Raw genomic sequence first — 27,305 nt, forward strand, 5'->3', positions numbered from 1 at the left:
TGCACTAATGAAGAAACTGTTGCATGAAGAACCATTCGCAAGGCAGATGCTCCTGGGCAAAGACAAGCAGAAGAATTTACAACCCAGTACAAGAGAGCACATCACAAGTGGTGAGTTTACGTATGCTATTCCTGAATATTCCAATTCTTGAGCCAACTCTAACATTCTCATACACAAATACCATCTGCGATCTCCAGTCTTCTAGGATTACTCCCAGGAATGGCTGGTATCCAATCCTCACACTTCTATCTCGAGTTAGCCTTGCATACTTCCATATTTGCTTCCTAAAATATTCTAATCACATTATCCTCATATCTTTCCTGGCATTTCACTGGCTATACCTAGTACACTTAAACACCATTTCATGTGTATCCCAAACGTCTCTTATGGGAACTGAAGGATGATTGACAACCTCACTCCTTTAGGAAAATGGAACTAAATGTTGCACTAGTAAGAACTTTGTCACTTCACTTGGATTTCAAAGGTTTGAATGTCACCAAAAGACAAGATTCTGAGAAGAGGGATATACCCTCAACTGCACTGCATTTTCTCAGTGGCTAAATGAAAGTAAAAGTAATAAGGGTATTTCTTGATATACAGCATAGCTGAGACAGACACTGGAATAATAGATAGATCTGTGTTAAAACAGAAACCACAAGAAGCATACAGACAATGAAGAAATTTGAGATCTGGAGAAAAAAACTAGGTATTGAGAGTCTGTTCCCTTAGCTGAGTGAAAAGACAGAGGTGACAACTGCAATGCATATTTTAAAGAAGCAAATACCATGTGCAAAAGACATTTTAAAATTCAAAAATGCAATTACAACCAGAAGGAAAGTATTAAAGGAAGAATTAAGGAAAGAATTAAATCAGAGGGAAGGAAATAAATTCAACTGTGACCAATTACTCTATGTCTAATAGACAATCAACCTTGATTCAGAAAAAAAACATCAGGCTATAAGAATGCAAGGTTTCCCCCTAACCAGTTAGGTTCAATTGTAACCACATAATTGTTACTTTTTTACCTACATTCTATGGTAAATACTGTCCAAGAGACCTGACCAAAATTAATAGTCTCTCTGGTTTATAAAGCAAAACATTTAAGAACCTCCAAGCCTCAAGGTAATTTACTGTGATGGGTAGATTCATTGATTTTTTCTGGATCCAAAGTTCAGTTTCTTGGATTTAGCAAAAAGACAATTTATAAAACCTTTGAAAAAACAATACACAAAGCTCTTTTAAGGTCAAAGGTAAAAATTAATTTATTTGCTCAAGTAGTGAACAACTCATGTAGATGAAGGGTTTGCGAGATTAAAAAAGTGTTCTTTTTAGCAACAAGCATTCTGTTGGTAATCAAGAAGACAACATAAAAACAATTATTTTCTTAACATATGTCCTAGGCAACCCAAGAACACAAAAGACAAAGTCACTTTTCAAAAAACAAGGTTGTATGTCATTCTTCAAGAAGCACAGAAGAAAAATTTGTTGTGCCCTTATAAAGGTAAGTTTTAAGACAAAATAACTCACCCTTGACCTTGTATCTAAGAAGTTACAAATAAAGATTTCAGAAAGCAAAACCCCATATCTCTTAAGTTAAAAGACAGGCAGCTTCACTGTCTACATAAATTCGTATATCAAAAACATTCAGGGTTATACAATAACCAGTTGCTGTTGATTTTTGCACAAATACAGTTCACTCCAGAGTTTATAATATACCATAGTCATAGTGTCCCTTGGACAATGCTTATACTTTGGTAAGCTTCTCAATCATTTACCAAGACATCATCTACCAAGTTCTGTTTTCCGTTCATCAGTGTAAGAAAATACAATTACATTGCTATTTCAAAGTCCCTTTTTCAAATGAAAAGTAAGAAAAAAATGTTCATTAAAAAATAACATAAATCAATGAAACCGTTGTCTTCTTCCACGTATACTCTTGAGGTGACCAGCAGAACGCCTAAGAGCTTTCCTCTCTTGACGATGCTGTTTCTCAGCTTCCTGCTGCTTCTTTTGCTGCTCTGACTGGAATATTGAAAGAAAAACAGACTAAGGTTCTTGCAAACTTACATATCAACTCATTGATCAAGTACTTTTATATCAAGTCAGACATTCTTGCAGGATATCTGGAAACGTTACTATAAATGGTCCCATGTTACCTTGTCTTATACTGTACCTACTGGTCTGGCTATCCCCTGACATTATCATTCAAAGTAAGTCAGAGTAAACGTCTAAGACAAAGATACTGAAAAGCACTGAATAAAATCACATATTTCAGATGAAAACCAATGTCTAACAATAGACTAAAATAACAATCCAGAATTAAGGTTTTAATGCCCTTAAGAAGGTAGACCAGAATTTCAGGCTATTTAGTCCCTACTCTGGTTAACTGGTATCACCACCTTTAATATTTGCACAGGAGTATTTTAAAGTGACAGACAGGACAATTAGTTATTTTTGCTGAAGCATACAGGTTCCCTGTGTTCTTAGCATTTCTTGGAAGTATTTGATAGACTGTATACAATTCTAGAAACACTTTTCATAGGAAAATAATTGAAAATCTCTGCTCCAGTGGTACATGCTCTGTACCACTTTTTCTCTTCAAATATGCACTGAAAGGGTTTAATTTACATACTATGCAGATAAAAAGGCTCCTACAGCCATAAACGTCTCTTTTCTTGGGAAGACTAAGGCTTGTTTTCAAACTAAGCATAAACTGGAACTAGTAGACCTGAACTATCCACTCTCAGACAAGTGTCCACGCTATAAAATACTCCATCAATTAGAGTGATTTCCACTGTAGGTAGCAATAAACCCATGCCCATATTATGGCAATAAAAGCTAGTGGTCTGCAAACTTTTATTGACTCCTGTTTCCCCTGCAAGTAGGGATAAAGAAACCCACTATGTGAAAATGTAAGTGTTTTCTCTCTGTCCCTAGGTGTCATCTGAAACAGTCATGACAAATCTTAGTTAATGTTTCCTGATCCAGCTAGTATGCTGAAATTCAATGATCTCCATTTGCACATAAAGCATTGTTCCTCTGTACTGTAACTACTTGGGCAGTCTATAAAACTTTTTTTTTTTAATATATATTTAAAATCCTCTGAAAACTAAACCGCAAAATATCAATGACAAAAATTCATTGCAAGATCTGTCCATATACATTATCAGCAACGAATTAAAATACTCAAAGCTGTAGCATATCTGATGGAGTCATGTAAAATTGGCATTCTGAACAACTGCTATATCCACTCTCTTCCTCCTTACTCCCACCCAAATCTTCACAAAACTGTTAGCGAAAGATGATAGTTCATTGTTCACCACTGACTGCAAGAAATCTTGTGGCTCAGCACTTCCCCATTTAAAGCTGCTATGAGAGAGACTGCTTTAAAAGTCCCCAAAAGCCTATTTACTTAGCTGCAAGACACTAACATATCAGTTTCAGCAGTTGGTAAAATCCCCAGAACGGTTATCCTCCAGAGCACTGCAGAGGAACCGATAACTCATTTAACAGTCAGCACACTTTAAATTCCAGAAATACAGGAATCAAGCCCGGAAACAGTCAATAATCAAGTCAAGCAAGTGTTGTAGAACTATTCCAATAGATGTGGATATTTAAACATTTTATTCAGGCATACCTAAAGTGATCACTTAACTATTTTCTTGTATTATCAGTTTTACAGATGAGAAGAAAATTTGACCACTGGTAAGCAGAAATGTATTACAGTGCAAAAAAAAGCTTACTCGAAGAAAAACAAGTACATTTTGTCAACTGAAGTATCAATTAATAGGGACCTTCAGCTTCTATAACGTGTCCTTGTTTCAATTCTATAACTTTTTTTTTTTTTTTTTTTTTAAGCAAAAATTCCCGAAGTGTTCTACAACAGTAGCAGATGCACACATGGAATTCACCATTCCTGCACCACAGGGTGATCAGCTGTCAATGATCTACAAAATACCTTAGGACAGGAAATAAAAACCCTTTGGAAAGGGTAGACAGGCAGCAGTCAACTACACATTTCCAGTGGAATTTGGCAAGTACAACAGGACCAGAGCTCATTCTTGTGATGTGTTACAAAGTTCAGTGACAAAAGCGGTTAGGAGCTCTGTCTTCATCATGCTGAGACAAAACAGCCCCATCAGCCAAGAGAAAGACTGTCACCTACAGCATCCCGATTGTGTTTGGACCTGCAAACCAAGATCTGATCAGTCCTGGCACTGATGTCAGGTAAGGTCACAAGCTTCTGATGATATGTCTGCGAATGAACTATTAAAAGATGGAAGCCAGTATTTTCCACCGGAACATAAGATTTTATGAGTGCTGCCTGAGTTATAAGGGTATAAGCACACCGAGTGCTACCGGAGGCTTTCATTCTCTTGGCAAGAAGCAGCAGAGTTGGCAGCATATAAAGAAACGAAGAGGGACATTTGTTTGACGGTTTTAAAGTTCCTGTTCCTTCATGCAAAAACTAAAGTTACTCGTGTATTATCTTAAAAGAAAAATAATAAAATAATAAAAAGTTATATATATATATATAGCTCACCTTCTTTAATCTGAATGTTGCCTGCTTGCTGCCTACTGTGGTATCAGAGACATTTAACGTGCCAAGTTTTTCTTCAAGCTTTAAACGATCTCCAAGAGTTTTCCTGCGGAGAATAATTAACATTAGTCCCTGTTCTTGCCATCTCTTTGCTACAATAAATGCTGATAATGCAGTCAAAACTAATCTCAGTTTCTCTGAAACCCTGAAATGCCGTATGTCGAAAAAATAAGCGCTCAGTAAACAGAGAAGAAACACAAGCTCAAATCATTCCCTCCAGATACTGTTTATATAAATTTAAAAAATGTTTCTACTGAAAAGTTCATTGTCTTCTAAAAAAGCATCAGGCCTCTAGCTGAAAAAGAAACCACATCCTACTATTGCTATAGTTTTCTATGACATTTTAGAAAAAGTCAGGTATTCTGCTGCACTAACAGATATAAACAAAAAAAACTTTAAAGCATGATCTATCCAGTTTGCTTAATAACTTATAATTTCTGATTTGAGAAACACATTTGAGGGAAGGAGCTAATCTTGGCTATACATTAAAATTAATTCATCACAGAATGAATCATCACTTCACCGACAGAAACTACATAGCCCAATTAAAAATGATTATTCAGACACTGTGTCCCGTAACTGTATGATACAAAGTTTTCTAAATAAAAGAACAATGCAAACAAAGCCAGACTGATAAAAAAAAGAGAGAACCTGACCCCACAGTGCTCATCAGGGCACAGTGCTCATCAGTAACTCAGTTTCTCTGAGTTATTTGGTCTCAGGCACCAAATGTGACTTCAGTAAGGGGGTTGCAAATTGGAGCAGCCGAGGACTGAAGACCTCAAAGGACCTGAAGGACCTCCAGCGCAGGGGTGAGGCAGACATGGTTGATCCAGTCTTGCTAAATGCTATTTGTGGTTCCTACTGTAGCAAATCCTTTGTAATTTGGTGCCTACAAGCAGGCAAGGCTATGTGAGAACACAACATTGCTGGGAGGACCAAACTTACTCTGTGACACACTCAGAAAGCATTCACCTAACTGTAAATGAATTTAGATATTGAAAATTGAGATACTGCTATTAGTTAGATCTTCCTGAAGAGGGGTAAGAAACACTTTTTTTGGACAAGTTTTGAAGTGCATGTGTTAGCAGAATGCCAGCATATACAATTCTGCAACTTTTTACTTTAAGGGAATGGTGGAAAATAAATCATCATAAAAATACACATGATTAGCAGCCACCCAAAGTCAATGGAGTTTCTAATGATGAAAGGCTCACAGATCGTGCCCCATGTATGAAGCCTCTGAAGCCTCCAGAATTTTGGTTAATGAGCCATTTATGTAACAAAGACTCTTCAGATTAACAATGAAAAATTACTGTCAAGAATTACTTTATTTCTCATGACTAGGTACTTTGATTGTATTTTTTCTGTAGTATATTTTTCATTCAGTACATGTAAAAACTTGTTCCATCTGTGTGAATCGGGAAGACAAGCTAAGCCTTAGAGCTAACTATGGCAGAAGATCAGTCGCCGACATTGTGGTGGGATTTCTACAAGCAAGTGGAGTTCCATTTTTTCTCCCCTTTGAAAGTGCATCGGAGAAATATGGCTGCTACCCAGCAATTATTGAGCATGACTGCCTAGATACTGCTTCAGTCAGGAGAAAAACTAAAACGAGAAGATAAGCAGGTATTGCTGTGCTTATCTGAAGATGTGCAGACCCAAATCACAGTGAATTGCACTCAAACTTACAATAGCTAGGATCTTTTTTTCCTACATCATCCTCAACAAATTGATCCAATGGATTCCTTAAGAGTGTTACTCAAATCAACTTCTCCCACCCTTCAGTACAAAACCAAAAACTTAAAAAAAAATCGGGCACTTATTTTTTCCTCCTTATAAAGCAAAAGAGAAGAGTTTTCCAGGACTTTTCCTTTCCTGCCATGATGCTTTAGCTGACTTTCCTAGATATTGCTATGTTTTTGTTGTCTTTTCTTGACTTTATTGCCCATCTCAGAAGATGTAAGCACTGATTTATACTTTACAAAGTACGGTTGCTACAGTTTTTAGTTTTGAAATGCTTTAACTTCACTTACAAACATTTTAAAGGGAAATCAAGAAAATCTAAAGAGCTCTTAGCACACTGATAAAAGCCCTCACCTTTTATGTATTCCTTTTAAGCTGTTAAGCAAGGAAATTATACAGAAAGTAAACAAATAAAAGTCTTGCATCTTTACTGGTACGTTCAGCAGGTTTTCACGTGTAAGCATAAGAACATAAAAGGGGGAAGAGAAAGGCAGACAGCTTTGAGACAAACTAAAACACAACAAACGCCTTAAGTTTTGCAGCTTTCCTGCGCAAAGAAACGTGTAGACTGCTGGTCTGCTAAGAAATTTATAGTATGCACCCCTGCTTTAGAAGTTGGGCTTGGAGCCGTGCTGAGTCAGGAACATGTCAAAAGCAACACCCAGTTTTATGTAAGTCATAAACTGTTTCCTCAGGTAGAACATTATACGATTAGAGAAAAAAAGAACATCTAGCCATTAAGTGCATAGTGAAGGTATTAAGGTACTTAATTACATTGGTCACAGACCATCATTCCATTGCTTGAATAAATCAAATCAAAGACAAACATGCCAGCCTCACCGGATTGTACATGCCACTACAGTCTTCCCAATTTTCCGTACATTAGGTGAATTAATTATTTTTTATGCTGACTATTTATCACTGAATAAGGCCGGCAGAAAACATTATTTAGTTTTTTTTTTTTTATCAAAAAATTCTACTGTGTAAAAGTGCTTAACAGAGCAGGTTAGTTCTCAACAGAGACTAAGTCATGATTCTGTAATCGTATCAGATGTGCGGTACGACAAATGGACACCTGCTGTTAATTCTGAGTTTGCTCCCAGAATCTGAGGAGCATACGTAGTCAGAACAATGCTTGGACGAGCCCGAACGGCATCAGTGAGTACAGAAATTACTGCCAGAGCAAAAGAAAAAAAGGGGGAAAGACAATTCAGTGACAGCAACTCGAAGAAAAACAAGGGCGGGAGTCACATTTTTGTCATGCTGTTCTATCTTAAATCCCCCCTTCCCCCCCCAATTTTTAAACATTTTACATTACATCCCACCTGTGCTACTACTGCACTGAGGATACATGACCTAGGCAGCCCTAATTCCACATCACATCTTGCAAAATATTCTGCACAGAACTGTGAATCTTAAGACAGATGCTCTCTTCCCTAAAAGGAATCTTTTAAAAGATCTTTCCACGGTTTATGTCATCACTGATATTCTTCCATCCACTGGACAAGACTGTGGTATTTGATTTCATTTTTTCCTAGTTGAAACAATGATCTTTCTCCCACTGAACACCAGATGAAAGATTTAACTTCATTCTGTGTCATTATCATTTTTTTTCTAAATGCTTCTCTTCTTTATAGCTGTGTTGGCTTATATATCTGACTTACAGTATCCTTGCAAATGTTTCTAACAAAATGAAATCTTAATATTTCAAACGAAGAGTCCTTGAGAATTTTATTTAGAGGTCAGTAGCTCAATTTGATGAAAGAAGAGAGGAAACAGGCTGCAGCCATACTGCTTTAAAGGGAAGTATTTCAATGTCAATGAGAACACTGCCATTTCACCACTCTTTCATGCTCCTTTCAAGTCACTTTATAACATGACTATGAATTTAATGTGAGAAATATCTTTATCCTAGGACATTTCCTAGGACAGCATCCACACTGGCTATTTTCCTTCTGACAAAGCAGAAGGACTGACAAAAGGAAAAAGCTACATCATCGTCTATAACATAGACAGAAAAATAATCAGAAGAACGCTAGAGAAATCTCAGCAAGCTAGAGTCCAGAATGAATGGGTATATTTATTCTAGGGAACATCAGAAAACCCTGTGTGTGTAAACATTTGCTGATAACAGTTAACATAAATATCACTAGCAGAACTACTAGAAAACTAGAACTATCCTATTTGTATTTAAAGGGATTTTACTGGTACAACATAGAAATCATAGACTACTGTAGGAACAATGTACCAGTAATGCTCAGAGACCATATAATATGGTAACTCTAGTTAAAAGCTTGTACATTTAAGAGAAAGGCTGAATTTTATCATGTGTTTCTCTACCTATCTCTAGGAAAAGTCCATCATGAAACATCTAGGCTGCATTATCAGTTCCTACTCACATAAAAAGCAGCCCCATTATATATGTTATTCACCTTGAATGTACCATTTTATTCTAAGTAAAAAAATAAAAGGCTATTATGGGATCCATCTAACACAGCAAGTTGTTTCCAATATTAGCCAAAATTCTGCTCTGCCTCCAATGTGCTGCAAGAACTTTGAACCTATTGTCCCTCAAGGTTTTAATGTTAGTGCCTACTCTCCAAATAATAAAAGCTATTAAATCTCATCTTCTGAAGGCCTAAACTCACCTCTGGAAAAAAAAATGTCAATGAGATTTACAGGCATTAAGCACCTCAAAGCCAAGTCCTTTAGTTTGCAAGCCTAAAAGTTAAGCGTGCCCTTTATGCAGTACCCAATTATTTCAGTTGATCAACAATTTAAAGAAATCCAAATAAGAAAACTGAGTCCATTTTTTTTCCTTTTGCATTGCAAAAATAAGAACAGTTAGACCTGACAACAAAAGGACAGCATATTTTACGAAAATTTCTGGATGCCATAAAAATACACAGACCAAATGATTTTTTCTTTTACTACCCGGAACCTGCCTCCAAACAGTGGCTGATCGTGCAGTACTAGACAGCCTTGTAGAGGGTCAGCTCAAAAACATCCAGAATGTCAACCTCATATTGACATTGGTGGAGAAATATAACCAGTCTCAGAGACATCAGTGCTGTTATTTGTGTAAGCAGCACTGATCCTGAAAAAAAAAAACAAACAAAAACAAACAAACAAAACAAAACAAAAAAAACCACGGATGCCCAGATCAGGCTCAGAATACGAATCTCTTACTCATCTCATTTGCATTGTGTCTCTGGCATACTTAAAATGTTATATTTGTTTGGCAATAACTAAAACCTTTCAACAATTATGTCCCTCTAAGTCATATCCCTGAATCACCAGATGTGGCTTTATTAGTAAGTGCTTCCAAGACTATCATGCTAACTAACCAAAATGCCACTGGCCTGCACTCTAGAGAAATACTTGAGAATCTTCCACCCCCAGATGTTAAAATAGGAATTTTAGTCTTACTTCATTAATTTTTGTTTTTTGGCAGAGTCTTTGAAGCTTCTGAATTCCTCTCCTTCTTTAATCTCGAAAAACTGAGGTTTTAGTAATGTTTGCTGATCCTCCTTGAACCTTTCCTGCCGCTTTACTTTTTCCTCTTGGCGTAGAAGCTTGCGCTGTTTCCTGACCTCTTCAACCCAACCTTTTTCATCATCTGAACTCTCAGAACTTTCTGCATCACTTGGTTTTCCTTCTGGTTCTTCCTCCTCTTCCTGCAGACAAAAATAGATTAAAATGAGAAATCATCAACTAATTTTCTTTTCAAACCATTTCTGCAGTGAGAGTACGTCAGCTTTTACTTAGATGCACTTGAAGAGATCCAAAACCTGAACAAAAGCACTAACAGCAAATGAAGCAGAAATATTACAAAAATTACCTCCACCTACATATTATATGTTTTTCAAACCTATATTCATGAAGACATACACATGAAAACTTAGATATAATTTTTAATATTATCCAACTAATTTAGCTGGTAAGACACTCGTGCATTGCCTTCTTCTTTCCTTCTTTCTAGGGTAAAAAAAAGCTAAACGAATGACATAAAGGTAAAAATATGTCTTTTTCATACACCAAAAGGAAAATATTTTACCTGTTCTTTTGCCTCCTGTTCCAGTAACAGCTTTAGTTTCTTCTTTCTTTTCTCACTTGTTTTAGAAACAAGTGGATTAAGTAGCCTGAATTCTTCACTCTGCTCATCTACCTGGAAATCTGGATTCTCAAACATGACTTTAAAGCGATCATCTTTGAGAAGGCTAGGCATATTCTGGAAAAGAATCGAAGCATGAGTTAGTTATAAAAAAAATATCAAAACAGACATTGGTAAAAAATACCTAACACCACTTTAATTAAACAAAACTCAAAAACTGAATGCAAAGTATCAGTTGCTTTATCCTTCCAGGTCACATAAATCAAGATTTATGGTTATTATACTTTATTACTTTCACAAAGATCAAATAAATATCATTCTAAGCTACCTGTAAGCAAGAAAAGCACAGTACAGACACCATAAATACACAATTACTATTTCTGAGTTAATGTATCTCATACATTCACAGCCAGCTAGTCTGGAGACATGTTGATATCCATTGACTAACCAGCAGTACCTCTGAGGCAAATATCCTGCCTGATGAGGATGACTCTACAGCACGTAAAACAAATTATCAGAGTAAACATGTCTTCATAAAATACTACTATTGTTTTACTGTAAATACGTAAGTATTTCTGTACATCTTATTACAATTTCTTCACTGCCCTCACATACAGAATGGAAAAGGCAGTTTCATTCATGCTGGAAATTAAAAGAACCCAATGTAAATTATGCTATTGTTGAGTTAAGAACAGTTCAAACTACAACTAATGTTCACATGAATACTTGTCGTTTCAGACAGTTGAATACATAGCTTTTTGCAGTAAAAGCTGATCTTATAATTTAACATTTCCAAACTTCTACTAGCACATTGAACACACCCCAGCATGATATGTTCATTGTTACCTACAAAGTAGGAAAAAAGATAGAGGAAACAAGTTTAAATTTCAAGTGCAGAACCTGTTGCAAATGTGCAACTTGCAATCTCATTTGGAAGCTAGAAGCTCAATCTCAAAGCCAAAAATAAAGGGCTCTTCACAAGACTCCTAGAGCCATTTCAGGAAAATAATCAGACCACACATTTTAATGTACTCTTTTTAATGTACTTTGAGATGCCATCTATCTGTATTCCTACAAAAATCACTCTCCATTTATTGAACTCATTTCCACTCCAACACTGGCTTAGAAATCCTGCATTTAAGGTTTTACCACCACCTTCTTTTTTAGTAGTTCATGGTTCCTAACCATCTCAACCTTTCATTGGATGCCACATGAAGCTAATAGCTGCCTTTCATGACTTATAGAATGGTTTGGGTTGGAAAGAACCTTAAAGACCAGTTCCAACCCTCCTGCCATGGGCAGGGACACCTCCCACCAAACCAGGTTGCCCAAAGCTCCATCCAACCTGGTCCTGAACACCTCCAGGGATGGGGCTTCCACAGCTTCTCTGGGCAACCTGTTCCAGTGCCTCACCACCCTCTGAGTGAGTAATTTCCTACTAACATCTAATCTAAAACTCCAATTTTGAGTTTTAAACCTCTTATCCTATCACTATCTGCCCATGTAAAAAGTTGCTCTCCATAGAAGCACTCTCTATGTACTGAAAGACCACAAATAAAGTCTCCCCAGAGACTTCTCTTCTCCAGGGTGAACAGCCCCCAGCTCTCTCAGCCTTCCATCACAGGAGAGATGCTCCAGCCCTCTGATCATCTTTGTGGACCCCTCTGGACCCACACTAACAGCCCCACATCTTTCTTGTGCTGGGGGCCCCAGATGTTGATGCAGTACTCCAGGCAGGGCCTCACAAGGGCAGAGCAGAGGGGGACAATCATCTCCCTCCACCTGCTGGCCACTCCTCTGTGGATGAAATCCAGGATGCAGCTGGCCTTCTAGGCTGCAAGTGCACACTCATGGCTCACTCACATCGAGCCTTTTGTCCACCAGAACCCCCAAGTCCTTCTGTGCAGGGCTGCTCTCAATGAGTACTTCTCCCAGTCTGTACTCCTGTCTGGGATTGCCCCGACCCAGGTGCAGCACCTTGCACTAAAATGCTAAGAAATGAAAAAAGTTTTTTTCCTCTGAACAGCTTTGATATCAATTCTGCACTTAATTAGCTTCTGGACTCCTACAAGGCCCACCATCATCTTCAACAGGGCATATTTCAGCATTTAAAACTTTTAATACAGATGACAAGGTTATTACATGGCCTGTTTGGTACTCCAGCTACACAAGTCCACTTTACAGTCACCTAGTAAATATTTATGAGACAAGAAACAGAGTTCTGAATCCGTTTGGCCAGGTAATAATAAATTGGTAACTATAAGCATTATTATTTCTGTGTTCCTAGTTAGAGAAGACTTTAAAACAAAAACTTACCTTTTGCTTCCTTTTTCTGGTAAGCTGTTGTTCTTCTCCTTCTTCTTCAATCAGTTTGAGTGCAAGCTCTTTATTAACTTTTGGAAGTTTCTAAAGAATATAGATATAAAGAGAATACGTGTATAAACACAATGTTATTTTTATGTATTTCTTTCCAGAGTATTGCATTTCAATGGCCTGAGTCGTTTAGTTTAATGGCAAGCAGAGACTGGAAGTTTTACCTCTGGGTTATCTGCTCAAGCAGCAAATGTGATGAGAGCTGCTCTTTTACAGTTTGATATCAGACTTTCTCATCTGTGGGATTCATATGCATGAGAATATTATGTTTCCATTCAGAAAGTTCTATAAATTAATGCCAACTTTACTGTTTGTCTCTAACGATAAACAGAATCAAATCCTAAGCAATTACCTTTCTGAGATACACTTAAGAATATGCTATTTTTTATGTTTTTTTATGAACAGTTCTTCCAGAGCATATTCATTGTTCCCAGGATTTACCTTCAGCTGTACTCTCTGTGCACGTGTTTCTTCTATCTTCTGTCTTATTTTCTCTCTTCTGTATTCTTCATAGGCAAAGGGGTTAGCCATCATTTTTGCCTTTGAACAAGCAGAAGGAAAAAATATATATCATTAATACATGATACTGTCCTCTATGTGGGAAAAAAAAAAAGCACAACACATTTTATTAAGAGCAGCAGTTTACAAGCATCATTTTTTACCTTATGATAAAGTCTTATATCCATGAAAAAGCCATGCATATATGCTCTGAGCAGCGTCGATCCAATGAGATGCGCAAGGCCTGGGAATAAAAAAATTACAGAGGATTTCAAAGAGCTTTCACAGATAAAGATAAATTTCACTCCTATTCCAAGCTAGCCACTTCACTTACTCAGTTCAAGACAAACAAGCACTGCCAATGCAACACATTAATCTCTCTGATAGTCACATCCAGCACATCAAGACTAAGTAAAACTGCAAAAAATCAAGTTAGGCCAGTAAGAAATCCTAGCTACTTTGGAGCAACAAAATCCATTTTTGTTGTCATAATACATGTTACTGTGCACTTTTTATAGATGTCTACATGTTCTGTGCACCATAGGAAGTCTACAAAGAAAAAGTTTTGGTTTTTCTTTTTGGAAAGTCTGTATATGTTTGACAAGCACTTTTATTGTGTGGTATGCCGAAGTTATGAATGAAAGAATTTCATCTTGGGTCCCTATCTTTGAAGAATCAATGTGCTGAAAGAAATACAGTACCACATCAGGTTATAAAACTGTCACCCTATGCCCTAACCGACAGTAAGAATGAAAATACTGAACAGTTGTCAAATTGTCCTTCCTTGTATCTTCACAAAATTCCAAAACTGAGAAAAAGGGAATCCTTTTATAGCAAAATATCCTCTACAGATCCCCAAATCTTTATAAACTAAGAATTAAACCTATTCTAGAACTAAAGGGAAAAAAAAAGAAGAGAGAGAGAGAGACAAAGTTCTGTGTATCTCAGAAAGCAAAGTTCTTATTTATTTTAAACTGTTTCCAGGAAACAATCCTCCTGCATACTCCAAAATAAGAGTACTTCAGATAACGGGTGCTATACAAAGAACACTGATGTATGAAATGCAAAATATATCCCAAGATGGTTCTTCATTTGAAAGCTTGCACTCAGGGGGGAAGTGAATTTTACTATGTAATTGTGAATATTTACTGTGAAATTGTGAATATTTATTGTGAAAATTGTGAATTTAAAGCAGAAGAACTATTTCCAGTCAAGTCTCTGTGTTGATAATGCTACACTGCCTAATTCCCTTAAGTTTTGAATAGGGATCTATGGGCTACATTCAGACCACCTCCTTCAGAAGATCAGGCAGGTGTTCTGGAAGACCTCCTCCTTGTCCTGCCATATTCAGAGGTAAATGAATTAAACTGGAGTAAAACACTACAATCAAAATACATAGTGGAACGAAAAAGAATCAACTGCCTTGAGTCACACATGCTTACCCTCTCTGCTATGTCATTTTCAGTATTCTAGTTCCACGAAACCATTTTTCCATTAACCCTAGAATGGAGTTTTATTTTCTGGAAAATACTACCCTCAATTAGGGTATCCTTTGGCAGGTGAATCATTTTTCAACACAAACATCTAGTGTTGCACTGGTTGGGAACCAAGGAACAGAAAGTCATCAATCTGGTATACTAATAACCAAGACGACTGGAAGAAACTACTGCCAATGAATTTCAATCAGTTCTCTGCATTTGTTACTGATAAGTCACATCTGAACTAATAAACTTAGATGTGTGATAAAAAAACAAACAGAATAACCAAGTCAGCTAAAGAAATTTTACCTAAATTTTCAAGGTCTTTTCTGGTCACAAATTTGTAGTCATCGTAAACTGTGCTCTCTGGATTCTCTTCCAGTTCTTCAGTCAAGTTGTCCAAGAAGGAACACCATCTGGGGGCAGGTCCTAAAACCTGGGGATATTACAGAAAGGTACAAAATTGTATATAGATACAGAAAAAAAAAAACAACACCTAATGTTAGGCTCTCAGCTGCTGTGCTGGAAGAATAAATAAATCTCCCTGAAATCAAATATACCTTAAGAACAACAGCAGTTAGAGAACACAATTAAATCTACTGCTTACATTACCAATAAGAAGTACTATCGATTATTTAAGTGTTCTTTTAACGTAGGTAATTTATTTGAGACCAACAATTTAGAGGTTTATATTCAACAGTTTCAAGTGATCCTAGTCGGACCAATTAATTTATTAAAAGCTCAGAGCTAAACATTATAGATATAATTAACAACGTAACTAATGGCACTAGATATCAACTAATCTGTACAGCACAGCTGGACCATGGTCTCATTAGTTTACTACATGATCACATTAATTAAAATAAGTAGGGCAGAATAGGATTTTATACAGAACATTACAGGTATATTTCATGTACTTTTGTTCAAGGAAAAAATCCAGACTGTATGGACAATTAATGGGAAATATTAAAAAAAGATCGCATATTTCCACCATGAGGCAAAGGATTTATTTGAACAATATTACATTGCACTATCAACTTTCTTTTCCACATATGCTTCCTCCGACTTCCCAAGTCAATAATTATCTCCCTTAACTTTTCCCTCCTGCTGTTCTGATCGAAATTCCTCCCTATCCTGATGTGCACTGACATACTCAACTGTTCCAGTATTATTATTTTAGTAGGTGAACTAGCTGAACGGAAAAATCCAACATTACATTTTTCTCTCCAGAGCAAATCAGCTAAGTTTTAGAATGCAAAGTGGCCAGTTAACTCCTGGAGTGGGACTTCTATTGAGGCTTCCATTTTGTTCGCTAAAAACTCATGTGAAAAACTCAAATCACAAACAACAATACAAACAGCAATGGTTGCAACTCAAATCTAAGCGCCACACTTTCATATTAATAACAAAGCAGTCTAGAAATATTAAATGTGCTATTGTTTTTCATGCCATTGAAGGAACCAGCAATTGGTGCTTCATTACCAGATCACCAAAACATGAATGTATTAAGGGAATCATCTTTAAAGTTTACCCATTTTTGTGTTTTGGATGACAGTTTGCCCTTGTAAAAAACAAAACAAAACAAAACAAGTCGCTTATTAACTATCAAAACTTTTCCTGTAATCGAATGTAAGTATAAATGTCTGCTGAAGATTATTAGAAATGAGATTAGAGAATCCTTGACTCACTTCCATTCCAATTAAATAAAAAGTTCCCCTTCATTCCATCTTGCTGACGCATTATGTAAAGATCTCTATCACTTCAATAAACTTTTTTCATCACTTCCATTTCTGTGGCACTATCTGTTCAAGCCTTGCACAGTGCACATTACTCATTAGAATTCAAACAACTGTAACCAATTAGGGTAATCCCCAGATGTGATCTTGACTGGTGTAAATCTTTAAAAAAAAAAAAAAAAAAACCTTAAAGCAGAAGTCTCAGAAATAAGGAAAAAATGTTTCTCCACCTTTCAGCTGTAACCCCACTCACTGTTCATGCATACCTGTACTCAAAACCTGATACTAAGATTAAAACTTCTATGGCAAAATGTCAGTCAGTGATGAAACACCTAAAAGCTACATGACCTTAATTTTCTCTACGATGTATGAAGCAAGTTGCAGGACCACATCATAGAAAACAAGGGGGGAAAGTGAGATAATTAATGGAAAAAAAGCAGTGGCAGAATACCGGGAAAAAATATAGAGTTCTGCCATTTTTCAAATTTTGCATGTAAACTGACAAAAATGAAAACCCTACAGAGATGTTTCTGTAAGTTTTATTGCCTCGTTTCCCTCTCTCTCACCCTACTAAAACTTCTTGCCTACCTATTCCAGGACACCTCTAGGAAACCTCTAGGATTTTGCTTGGTATGTTAAAAGGGAACATCTTTTAAAGCTTAGGACAAAAATTAAAAATAAAAAAGGCAAGCGATACCAGACACAGTGCCAAAAATATCAACAAGAAATTTCTTTCCAATGTAACTGTAAATTCTTCACGGGCTTAAAATGCCACTGCATTTCAATTGCAGAGTGATCCACTACCAGCATACCCCGCCCTCATGAAACGCGAGGCTCTGCTGTCTCTGCACCCAGGTACAAGCTCCACAGCTCCAGGGATTTGTCTGTACCATGCCATCAGGTATGCAGCAGGCACTGGGAACACTGCCAGCTGACGCTGGTATGGTCACAGCATGCAGCATAGCATTTTGTAGGGGTATAAGTTTTAGGGAATGGCCTCAAGTTGTGCCGGGGGGGGGGGGTCAGGTTGGAAATGAGGAGACATTTCTTCTCAGAAAGAGCAGTCAGGCACTGGGACAAATTACCCAGGGAAGTGGTGGTGTCACGGTCCCTGGGGGTGTTCAAGGAAAAGTTGGACGTGTGGCTTAGGGACATGGTTTAGTGGGTGAGATTGGTGGTAGGGGAATGGTTGGACCAGGTGATCTTGGAGGTCTCTTCCAACCTTGATGATTCTATGATTAAATGTAGGCAATCGCATGCAACTCAACTGGCATTTACAGTATTTATAACATAACATATAGGTTTCTCTGCAAGTTTTAGAGAAGTTACGTATAGCTAGTGGGAAAATCATTACTAAACGAGTGCACATCTAAACTTGGCTCGCACTCAAATATTTATTCGGCTGAGAAGCCAGACATCATCATCAACAGTGATCAAAACAATATTTTCACTATTTTCCTTATGATTCCATTTTCAGCCGAATTACCACTTCTTGAAACAATCTCCGACAATTTCCAGTGAATGGCAAGACGACCGTCTTCAAAAATATTTTTGTCTATCACCAGAAGGGCCTGGCCTGGCAGCTGGAGCCAGCTGGCAGCAGGCCGGGTGGGATCGTTCCTGCTCTCCCTTCTCCTCTGTCTTCCTCCTGAAGGGTCTGGAGCTGTCTGGAGCTATCAGCTGTGCCAGGACCCAGGGGCAAGGATCCTCCACCACAGGGCCAGGTATCCTGGCACCGTGTCGGGAGGCAAGGGTGGTGGGACAGGCCCAAGCACGAGACATGGAGCGCAACAGCCGGCCTGCTGCAGCCCCTCCTCAGCACAGGTGATGCAGATACCTTGCCCTTGCCTTTCACATGTTACACCAGACCATAGGAAGAACAGATGCAGATTTCTTAATTAATATTATCAGTATCACGACATCAACTGCCAAACTTTTATTAGCACAGTATTAGAATGTCTTTATTTATTTACCATAGATGCAGAAGATGTACGATGAGTAACTGAGCATGTGACTCAGCTGAGTTTACAAGCTGCTAATATGGCCAAACTGTTCAGGAAAAGGAGGAAGAAAAAGCTGACAAATATTTTGAAAACTGCAAAATAAGTTCAAAGAACACCATTGTGTTCTGTTTTACAAGACTTTTACTTTAAAAGTCTTACAGCACCACATATCTTGCTCTGTGAAACATCGATTGTGCCTAATTCCTGAGCACTTCTGTAGAAAACCTTCCGTCATCATTCTGTATTTCCCCTGAAATTAATGAATGCTAGGACTAACTGGGTGTTATTACCAACCCACAACAGACGTTCCTTATCTTCAATCTGGAAGACCAGACAGCACTTGTCCACTTTTAACTTGCCACTCAACAATTTGTCAGCCAGCTCTGCAGAGCCACCAAAAGACTGGGTCTAATCCTGACTACCATTAAGCATGCAACCCACCCAACTTAAAAGCAGCCCAGGATGCTTAGCAGCTTCTACAGCCAGATACCACGAGATTTAAATGAAACAATTCTGAATTCACACACAAATGAGTATTGTTAAGCATCTCTTAAGGGACAAATTTGACAGAAGTGAACCAAACAGTTGGTCTTCTCTGAGAGTCAGAACAGGGTCCAAAATCCAAGTTTTCCAAGACATTAATGACTAAGCCCCTGGAAGACTTCATCCAAGGCAGTGATTAGCTCCTAAGTTGCAAATAAAAATGTCAAAAATGTTTTAAGAGTCAAACAGCAGAAACTCCTCCCAACTTTTATTGATGTACTCTAGCAATTAAAAACATGCAAAAATGCTATATATTCTGCCCAAATCAGATTTGAAATAACTCAATTAAATTTGCCAAGTTTAGATTGCCTAAATTCACTCTGGAAGACTAACTTCTTGTATGTGGACATCATTCAGGAGAACGCTTAGAGCTTCCAGAGAGGTTTTGTAAAGCAGAAACACTGGTTTCCTTAGCTCTGTAAGACAGCAACATGCAGTTTCACAGAAATTAGCAGTGTAAAGCTGTATCACTCCATACCTACAGGAATACAGTTACCAGCAAATAAATATGAGAATATGTTGTATCACTGCTCCTTCATAACAAAACTTCAAAGCCTTCTTTGAAAAATCTTGCAAGTGTTCATTGTGGTATCTTCTATGGATTTTAAGTTAGGCTGTAAGATCTCTACCAGGTAGCAAAAAGGGACTACTACAGTTAAATCATTCACTGCCATTCTTTCTGAATAATGTATATTACAACAAAAATGGCATGTATTTAAGGTCCTCGACAGAGCTCTGGTCACAGTGTATTGTGTAAAATTACTAGTCAGATGATAATTTTAATAACCATATGGTATGATAGGAACTACCTAATGAGAAATAGTTTATGCTGAAAAGGGAATTACTGCATAGAAAGGAGGTTATAAGTGAAGTTCAAGGACTACCCTATTAAACATTTTCACTAACAACTGCCACAGATAGTGGGAAGATGCCTGTGAAATGTACAAACTGGCAGAAAAGAAGGGTCAAAATCTCTTAAGTGGAAAAAAAAAAAAAAGCTACCTTGAAAACTACAAAAGCTGCAAATCAGATGAAGTTTATAGCCAATTACTACCTGGTGTAGACAACAAAAAAAGAAAAAAAGTGATGCTGTCTGATCACAAGACAATAAAATTGTTTTAAAGCCACTGTAATAGTATAGGATACTTGATAATCAGTCAGGGGCAGTATCTTGTAGAACTCCAGGCAATCATGTTCAGGATCCATGAATGCGAAGTTTAATAAGCACACTGAAAAGCTACTGGGATGATATGCAAAGCAATAACGCTCACACAAGGTTATGTACTTGCAAAATTAAAACAGTTACACTGCAGGGTTAGCTGAACATCAGATGGATGTGAATGTCAAACAGTCTGTTAATGAAATATTGAGTAAAAAACAAATGACTGATTTTAAGATGAAATCTGACATATTCATGGAAAAGATAATGCAATCTGATTGCCTGTGATGTGATAGGCTGGGACTCCATGACCAACAAAGCTCCTCCATTCCTCTGTTACCATTAAAAAAAAGCCTTAAATCAGTTTAACAAAGAAAAAATCTTTTCTAGATTATAATTTATAGAAATGGTATGTATTTTATACATATGACTCAGTGCTCTCACATATATATCTACCTGTAAGAGAGAGACAAAAGGAAAATATTTAAAATAAAATGGCACACAATCGTTTTACATTTTTAGCCAGACATTTGCTGGAGAAAGCAAATGCCCATCTGTGTGTACATATTCTCAGCTTCAATTATGCCATGTAACAGGAGAGGGAGATTACAGAAGGTCTAATGAGGGAGGAGAAGAAACTGGGTGATCCCCAGGGTGTGGGCAGTGATTGAAATGTGCAATTGCGTTTTCAACATAATTAGCTCCCTAATTGCACAGCCAGGTTTAATTAATGCAATTACATGAGTAATTAATTACTATTCATTTTAAGAGTACTGTTTTTAATGTTTTGTTCTCTAATTTTAAGAATTAGACAGATCTCAATATGTAAAAATTTTGAAAAGTTTCCATCACATGCATTGAAAAGGGAAGAGGAGAAAGAATATCTCCTTACACCTTCGTAGAAGTCAGGGTTACATCAACGGCAACCCATAGCTCTCAAAACCCTGATGTATCATTTCCAGCTTGCAAATATGAAGAACTGCATCTCCATTCTTGTTTCTGGGCTTTATGGGCTTCAGGTACATCCAGGCCAACAACTTCAGGAAAGCCATGAGATTAGCTTGTGCTAGAAAAGAGCCTTGGGATGCCGTTACCTTGTTATGTTCCTGTCTACTACGTTTCCACATACAGTACATTTCCATTAGCAACCAGTGTGCTCCGAACAATTTGTGATTTTCAATATTCTTCTGACATTCCTTTCTATTCTTTTTCCCCTATGAACACTCTACAATCAACTCCAATTGTGCCCTGTTCATCTCATGAGTAATCCCATTTAATTTAGAAAGTAAAATTCTTTCATTTTCTAAATTAAATGGGTTTGGGGAATATACTCCAAACAAATCTCCCATATACTTTCATTTTTCTTAATTTCATGCTTTCATTCACCCTGTGGATTTGATGCTTTTACAGTAACTGAACTTCTCACTGGAGTACAGCTATGACCGAGAGACAGAATAGCACTTTTTTCCTTTCCAGTTTGTTACTAACAACAGCGTTGCATTTGGTTTTAAGCCCACGCACTCATAAATTTCACTGAACTATACAACGAATTGGCTCCTTCCCTCATCCCAACTCCAGCACATCCAGACATTTTTGGCAGATTCACTAATCTGAGAGGTTGGTTTTCCTACCTTTCACCGTGCTATGGCAGCTGCCAAATCAACCACTTGGAGGTTTTACTCCTTAGAGAGCATGTTAAAGGAAGTGTTGCTTTTAAGATCTTTCCAGTGTTAAACAAAAACTGCTGCAGGAACTTGCACACATCTTCTAGGAATGAGATACTAAATCTTTCTGGTAGTTATCAGATAGTACATGTAAGTATTTCATTTTCTAATCCTAAACAGTCTAACTTTATAGGTGTTTTTGGTGTTCTTGTTTAATCTCATGTTGTCTGATCTGACAGATTTTAGTCACTTAACCAGCCACAGGCCTGTTCTCACTACCACTGTCTTCCCAGTGAAGCCACCACACCTTGTGAAGAAGGCAATAATCCTGTTGCTTGTAATGCTGAGGGACAAAAGCACCCTCCAGGATACGAATAGCAAATAAATTTTCAGCAAAGACGGACAAGTGCTCCTTAAAACTGTAAATGAAATCAATAATATTTCTCTTTCTCACTAGACAGGAAGAAAAAGGGATGCTTCTCAAGTCAGTTACCAGCAGTGGCATTAAGAGTTAAGCAGCCTAATGCTTTCATCAATATCCCTGTCATGTTCTGACATGCTGCCACACATAAAAGATAAACACTAGTCACTCTTGCTATGGATCTCTCTATTTCTCAAACTCGGTGTGCTTTTTTTAAGCTCTCGAGACAATTAGAGATAAGAAAGTTTGGTGTCAGAAGAATAATAAATAAAACTCGAAGTGCAAGAACCCACTACTTTCATTTTAAGTCACCTAATCTAATGAAGCTATGAGTGGCTTCTCAAAGCATGTGTTACAAAGCATGATCTGCTTCAAACTATTCCATAAATATCATCTGGAAACGCATCAGAAGTTTCCCCAAATTCCCCAGACACACCACCACCCCTGAACCCTGCCTGGTCAGAGAGCTGGATCAGCAAGCAAAGCTTGAACAAACTCCACGACCACCAGCAGGAACCGAGCCACCACCCTGAGCAGAAGGAAGCCTCCGACCACCAGCCGAGCGCTCCTGGCAGACTGAATCCCCGACACCTCGCTGGCACAGCACCGCTGAGTTTTCTTAACAGTGGAGAGAAAGTGAGCTTAAATATTCCTAAAGCTTAAAATCTGACAGCATGTTACAATCATCCCTTTTTAAAACCCATTTTTACCCTCTTCTCCCACAAGAATTCCTCCTGGATTCCAGGATTTTGAGAAATGTTCCACAGTCTGTGAAATGTTGAAGCTTCACTAACCAAAATACTTAAGGACTGCAGTAATTAGTATTACTTCCAAATTCACAGAAGAATGACAAATAGGAGTGCCCTCCACATTTTATATGAAGTCTAACAACAATAAAAAACCTAGCACAATATTCTTCAAATAATACAAACATCACAGAGCCCTCCCCCTCAATTTAAAGCTGTGATGGGGGGAGACAGGGCAGGTGGGAGACTTCACAGCTGCCCTGAAATTCTTTATTATTATTATTTATTATTATATTACAACAAGAAGGAGCTTCCAAGAAGGTCCTGCCTGTTCCAACAAGGTTAGAAACCTGCATCCCAAAATACAACAGCATCTCTTGCAACACTAAGGACACCGGCATGCAATGGACAGCACTCCCAAAACAAGGATGAGGGACACATACGTTGATTTTAGCATGTAATAGCCACGGATTGCAATCTAAATTAACAAGTTAGAAGAATTAAGAATAAGCTAGAAATGCAGAATCCTGGCAACCCATCTTGTCCACCTTTCTGACGGCACAGGAAACTTCCCGGTTGTTACCCTGCGTGGTCACTTGCCTCCCTTTTACGTCACTACAAACAGCTGGGCTCTTGTAATACAAGCCACATAACAAGTATTTTTATAGCATAAATATCTTTAAATGCATGAAAACAAAACTGACTGTACTGGGGTTAAGAAAATGACGTGGTAAGGAAATTTGAGGGGTGCTACAGGAAAAAAAAGCAATGGTGAGTCCAGCTGTACTTCTACCTTATGTAACAGACAAGCTACTGGGAATCCAGGAGTACATGAGGAAATTGCCTCTCGTGGCAGTTCAGCTGCTCTTTGCGGAGCTGGGAGCAAGGCTGCTCTGGGTGTTTACTCAGGAACGGGACGGCAGCTACCTGCTGGGAACGTGCAGCTCCTCCAGACAGAAAACGAAGATACCTTCAGCACAAACCAGTCCACTCTTTCCAGAGTTCTATTTCAGCACAAAGTTTTATTTAACTTCAGAAATGCTTTGATAGATATGTCCTACTCAAAGGAAATTATTTCAAAATGCTAGCTTTCATACATTTGATTGGCTTTATTTATCTATCAGCTTTGTGTGATAGAAATCACAAATCCTCACAGCTTTTAAACTATTTTTGTATAAAAAAAGTTTTAACACACACTTTGATTCACTAATAAGTGCATCCAGAGTATGACAAAAATAAACCACAATACGCTACTTTCAAAAATATAATATATATATATAATATATATAATATTTAGTTGAAATTATCTCAGAGAAAATTCTCATATTTTGTCTTTTCTCAACTTATTTTTTTAATCTTTTAAAATAGATTAAAGAAAACACATTAAAACCCCACTAATTCTTATGACATGCTGGCAGACCATAGTATAGTATAAAGCTTCCTTCTCGGAAATTTTTATATATTTTTAACATTATTTGTGATATGGTACTGTCCATTAAAGAAAACTGGACAAGTGCTGTCTATCATATTATCACCCAAAAGAGCAGTAAGCAGTGCCCATACTCCTTCATAATCTATTCATGTTGTTGAACTACTATACCAGCAGCACCAAAAACATCTCTGGCAAATGCTACAGGAAGATCAGAAATTGTTTTCCAATTATCACACGTTGGTGTTTTTCTTCTGCCTATGTGCAAAAAGCAGTCGTTTCTCTTAGCCAGCGCATGGGAAACGGAGGATATCCTTTGTTGGGAATAAGCCCAGTGTGTTATTTTTCAGTTTGAAAGTGTTTAGGTTAAAAGGAGGAAGCTCACATTTCTGTTTGTCAAGATAAACAATTTTTTTTCCTAAGCTTGTTAGTACTGTGAGATAATTGATGTATCATTCAGTAGACAGCCTTCTGTTTTATACTGTTTGCATGATTTTACGTATAAAGGATTAGAATGTCCTGAATGGAAAACCAGAAGGATGATACACTGAGACTCTGAAATAGCTTAAAGGCCAAAGACTCACTGAACTGTCTTTTTGTTAATGGAAAGTTTTTTCTTCCAACACCACTGTCCTTCACAGTCCCAAAGTGCAACTGTAATATGCGATGCCACAACATCTCTGTTTTCTAGTCATTTTGCAGTTTTCTTAAAAATAAATAAATAAAACTATGGTTAAGACCAACATTTCCCATTGTATGCCATAACTGTTGCATTTATATTTTACCTTTTTTTATAATCATTATTGTTTTTTAATTTTTACCCCGGGGAATTAAAGACAGTTTGGGGATAGAAAAAAATCTCTTATCACAATTCAGTTTCATGGTTGTTTTCCACCTTACACAAAACTTCTGAGATAATGGTTACATTGAAGTAGATGAACAACTCTAAAAAATTCACCCTCACCATACAACCTTCAAGAAGACAGTTGAGGCAGCATTAATTCACAATGACCGAGTGCTGCCAGTAAGACATGAAAACATCCGAAAAGAAATCAAAATCTCACAGGCTAACACTAGCCTGTTCCATTACTGTCAAAATGCCAGTCACAAATACAATAAGAATGGCATTATGTACTTCAGAGCTTTTGCCATGCTGAGGCCAAAACTCAGGTTAGATGATTTTGATGCAACTCCAAGCTGCTCCCATGAACCACTTGAATGAGGGCTGCTGATACACAACATTGGTCTCAAGTCCAACCTGGGGGGAGGTGTTTGCCTCTAATCACATCCCCACCGTATGAAGACCCAACCAAGAAAGAAAGGACAAGTGTTAGCAGATAGATAGTTTTAGGCACTGGAATGGGCTGCCCAGGAAAGTGGTGGAGTCACCATCCCTGGAGGTCCATAAAAGACGTTTAGATGTAGAGCTTAGTGATATGGTTTAGTGGAGGACTTGTTAGTGTTAGGTCAGAGGCTGGACTAGCTGATCTTGGAGGTCTCTTCCAACCTAGATGATTCTGTGATTCTAAGATCCCAAAATAATGAAATGATGAGCAAGGAAGTCTTAGATTGCCAAAACTGTTGTGAAAGGCCATGACCATAGAGGTAAGTGTGGAACATGCCTCATATGAGAAACCTCAGACCTTTTAAGTGAAAAGCAACAGAATGTAAGGATAGATATTGAATGGTTACAACCCCTTGTACAGCACCAGCTGGTAGCACTGTCACCAGACTGACAAAATTTCTTCAGTCAATTCAGTCACATGTAGCAGCTAATCTGTAAACCTACAATCCAACCAAGCCATGTTCATCGTTAATTTACAATCCGGGATGGTCCCGAACTAGTATCAAAAGAGAAATGAATGAATTAAGGTATAAAACAGAACTGCCTTCATTTGCATTTGCCTCAGTACAAATTCCATCTACTGATTTGTTTCATCTAATATGAAGTACGTTAAATTTAAAGCATTTAATTAAAAAATAAAAACACACGAGCCAGTAGAATTTGGTGCCTTGATGTGGATCTGTGATTATGTTATCTCAGGTAACTACTAAGGGTACCTACAGGTTTGCCTACAGTTTTTAAAAATTGTTGTTTTTTCTCTAAAACTAAGTTTTGTTTCTTTTTTTTTAAGGAATGTTAATTATTGAGGGCCATTCAATATAAAAGATGGTGATAAAGCATCATTAGTGTAGGCAAGTAGAGGACCTAAAAAAAGAATAAAAAATAATTTAAAACAGCACGTACGAAGGGAAAGTACCCCCAGTGATGGCTGGTTTAGCTGGAAAGCCACCCAATTTGATGAGGCCAAAGGTCATAAACATTTCTAGCAATAAAAAGATTGACACATCCAAAGAGGGTATTGGATTAGAAACCAGACCCTAACTATAAAGATATTCTTGGAGAAACTGAATCATTGAGCAGGCAAGAAGTACTTGCCCTTGAAACATTTCCACGTTCTAACTCCAACAGCCCTGAACTAGGAGAGCACCAGGGTATCAAATGATTTTCCAAAACCACCTGAAAAGAAGCCAGAGACGCTCCAGGATTTATTTTTTCTTAAAGAGCTTAATATCTTCCCTACACCAAAAGTACATTGCTTCTAGCCTCAACAGGGAGTTTTCTGCCAAGACTGCAGGAAAATAAAAAAACCATCCAGAACACAGAATATTACACTCAATTAATTACAGTCTTAATTGCTCTCTTCTTTTAACAGCCTAATGAATAGAGCAAGTTTCAGTTTCAGTATGTATATGTAGCCCAAAGTTTCAAGTCCAATAAAGGAGACAAGACT

General features: G+C 37.5%; 1 protein-coding gene across 1 annotated transcript in view; it reads right to left on the reverse strand.

Annotated features, from left to right (window-relative positions):
- Positions 1-1,236: 1,236 nt before the first annotated feature.
- NOL10 (nucleolar protein 10) overlaps positions 1,237-27,305 on the reverse strand; it is a 48,918-nt gene continuing 22,849 nt past the window's right edge. The window contains exons 14-21 of the mRNA XM_084513889.1: positions 15,119-15,245; positions 13,496-13,575; positions 13,275-13,373; positions 12,777-12,866; positions 10,404-10,577; positions 9,776-10,023; positions 4,544-4,646; positions 1,237-2,022 (exon numbers count right to left, since the gene is read on the reverse strand). Of these exons, the coding sequence (XP_084370015.1) occupies positions 1,903-2,022; positions 4,544-4,646; positions 9,776-10,023; positions 10,404-10,577; positions 12,777-12,866; positions 13,275-13,373; positions 13,496-13,575; positions 15,119-15,245 (1,041 nt within the window). The 3' untranslated portion in view covers positions 1,237-1,902. The remainder of the gene's footprint in view (positions 2,023-4,543; positions 4,647-9,775; positions 10,024-10,403; positions 10,578-12,776; positions 12,867-13,274; positions 13,374-13,495; positions 13,576-15,118; positions 15,246-27,305) is intronic.

This window comes from Aythya ferina (assembly GCF_964211825.1).
Source record: "Aythya ferina genome assembly, chromosome: 3".
Taxonomy (NCBI): domain Eukaryota; kingdom Metazoa; phylum Chordata; class Aves; order Anseriformes; family Anatidae; genus Aythya; species Aythya ferina.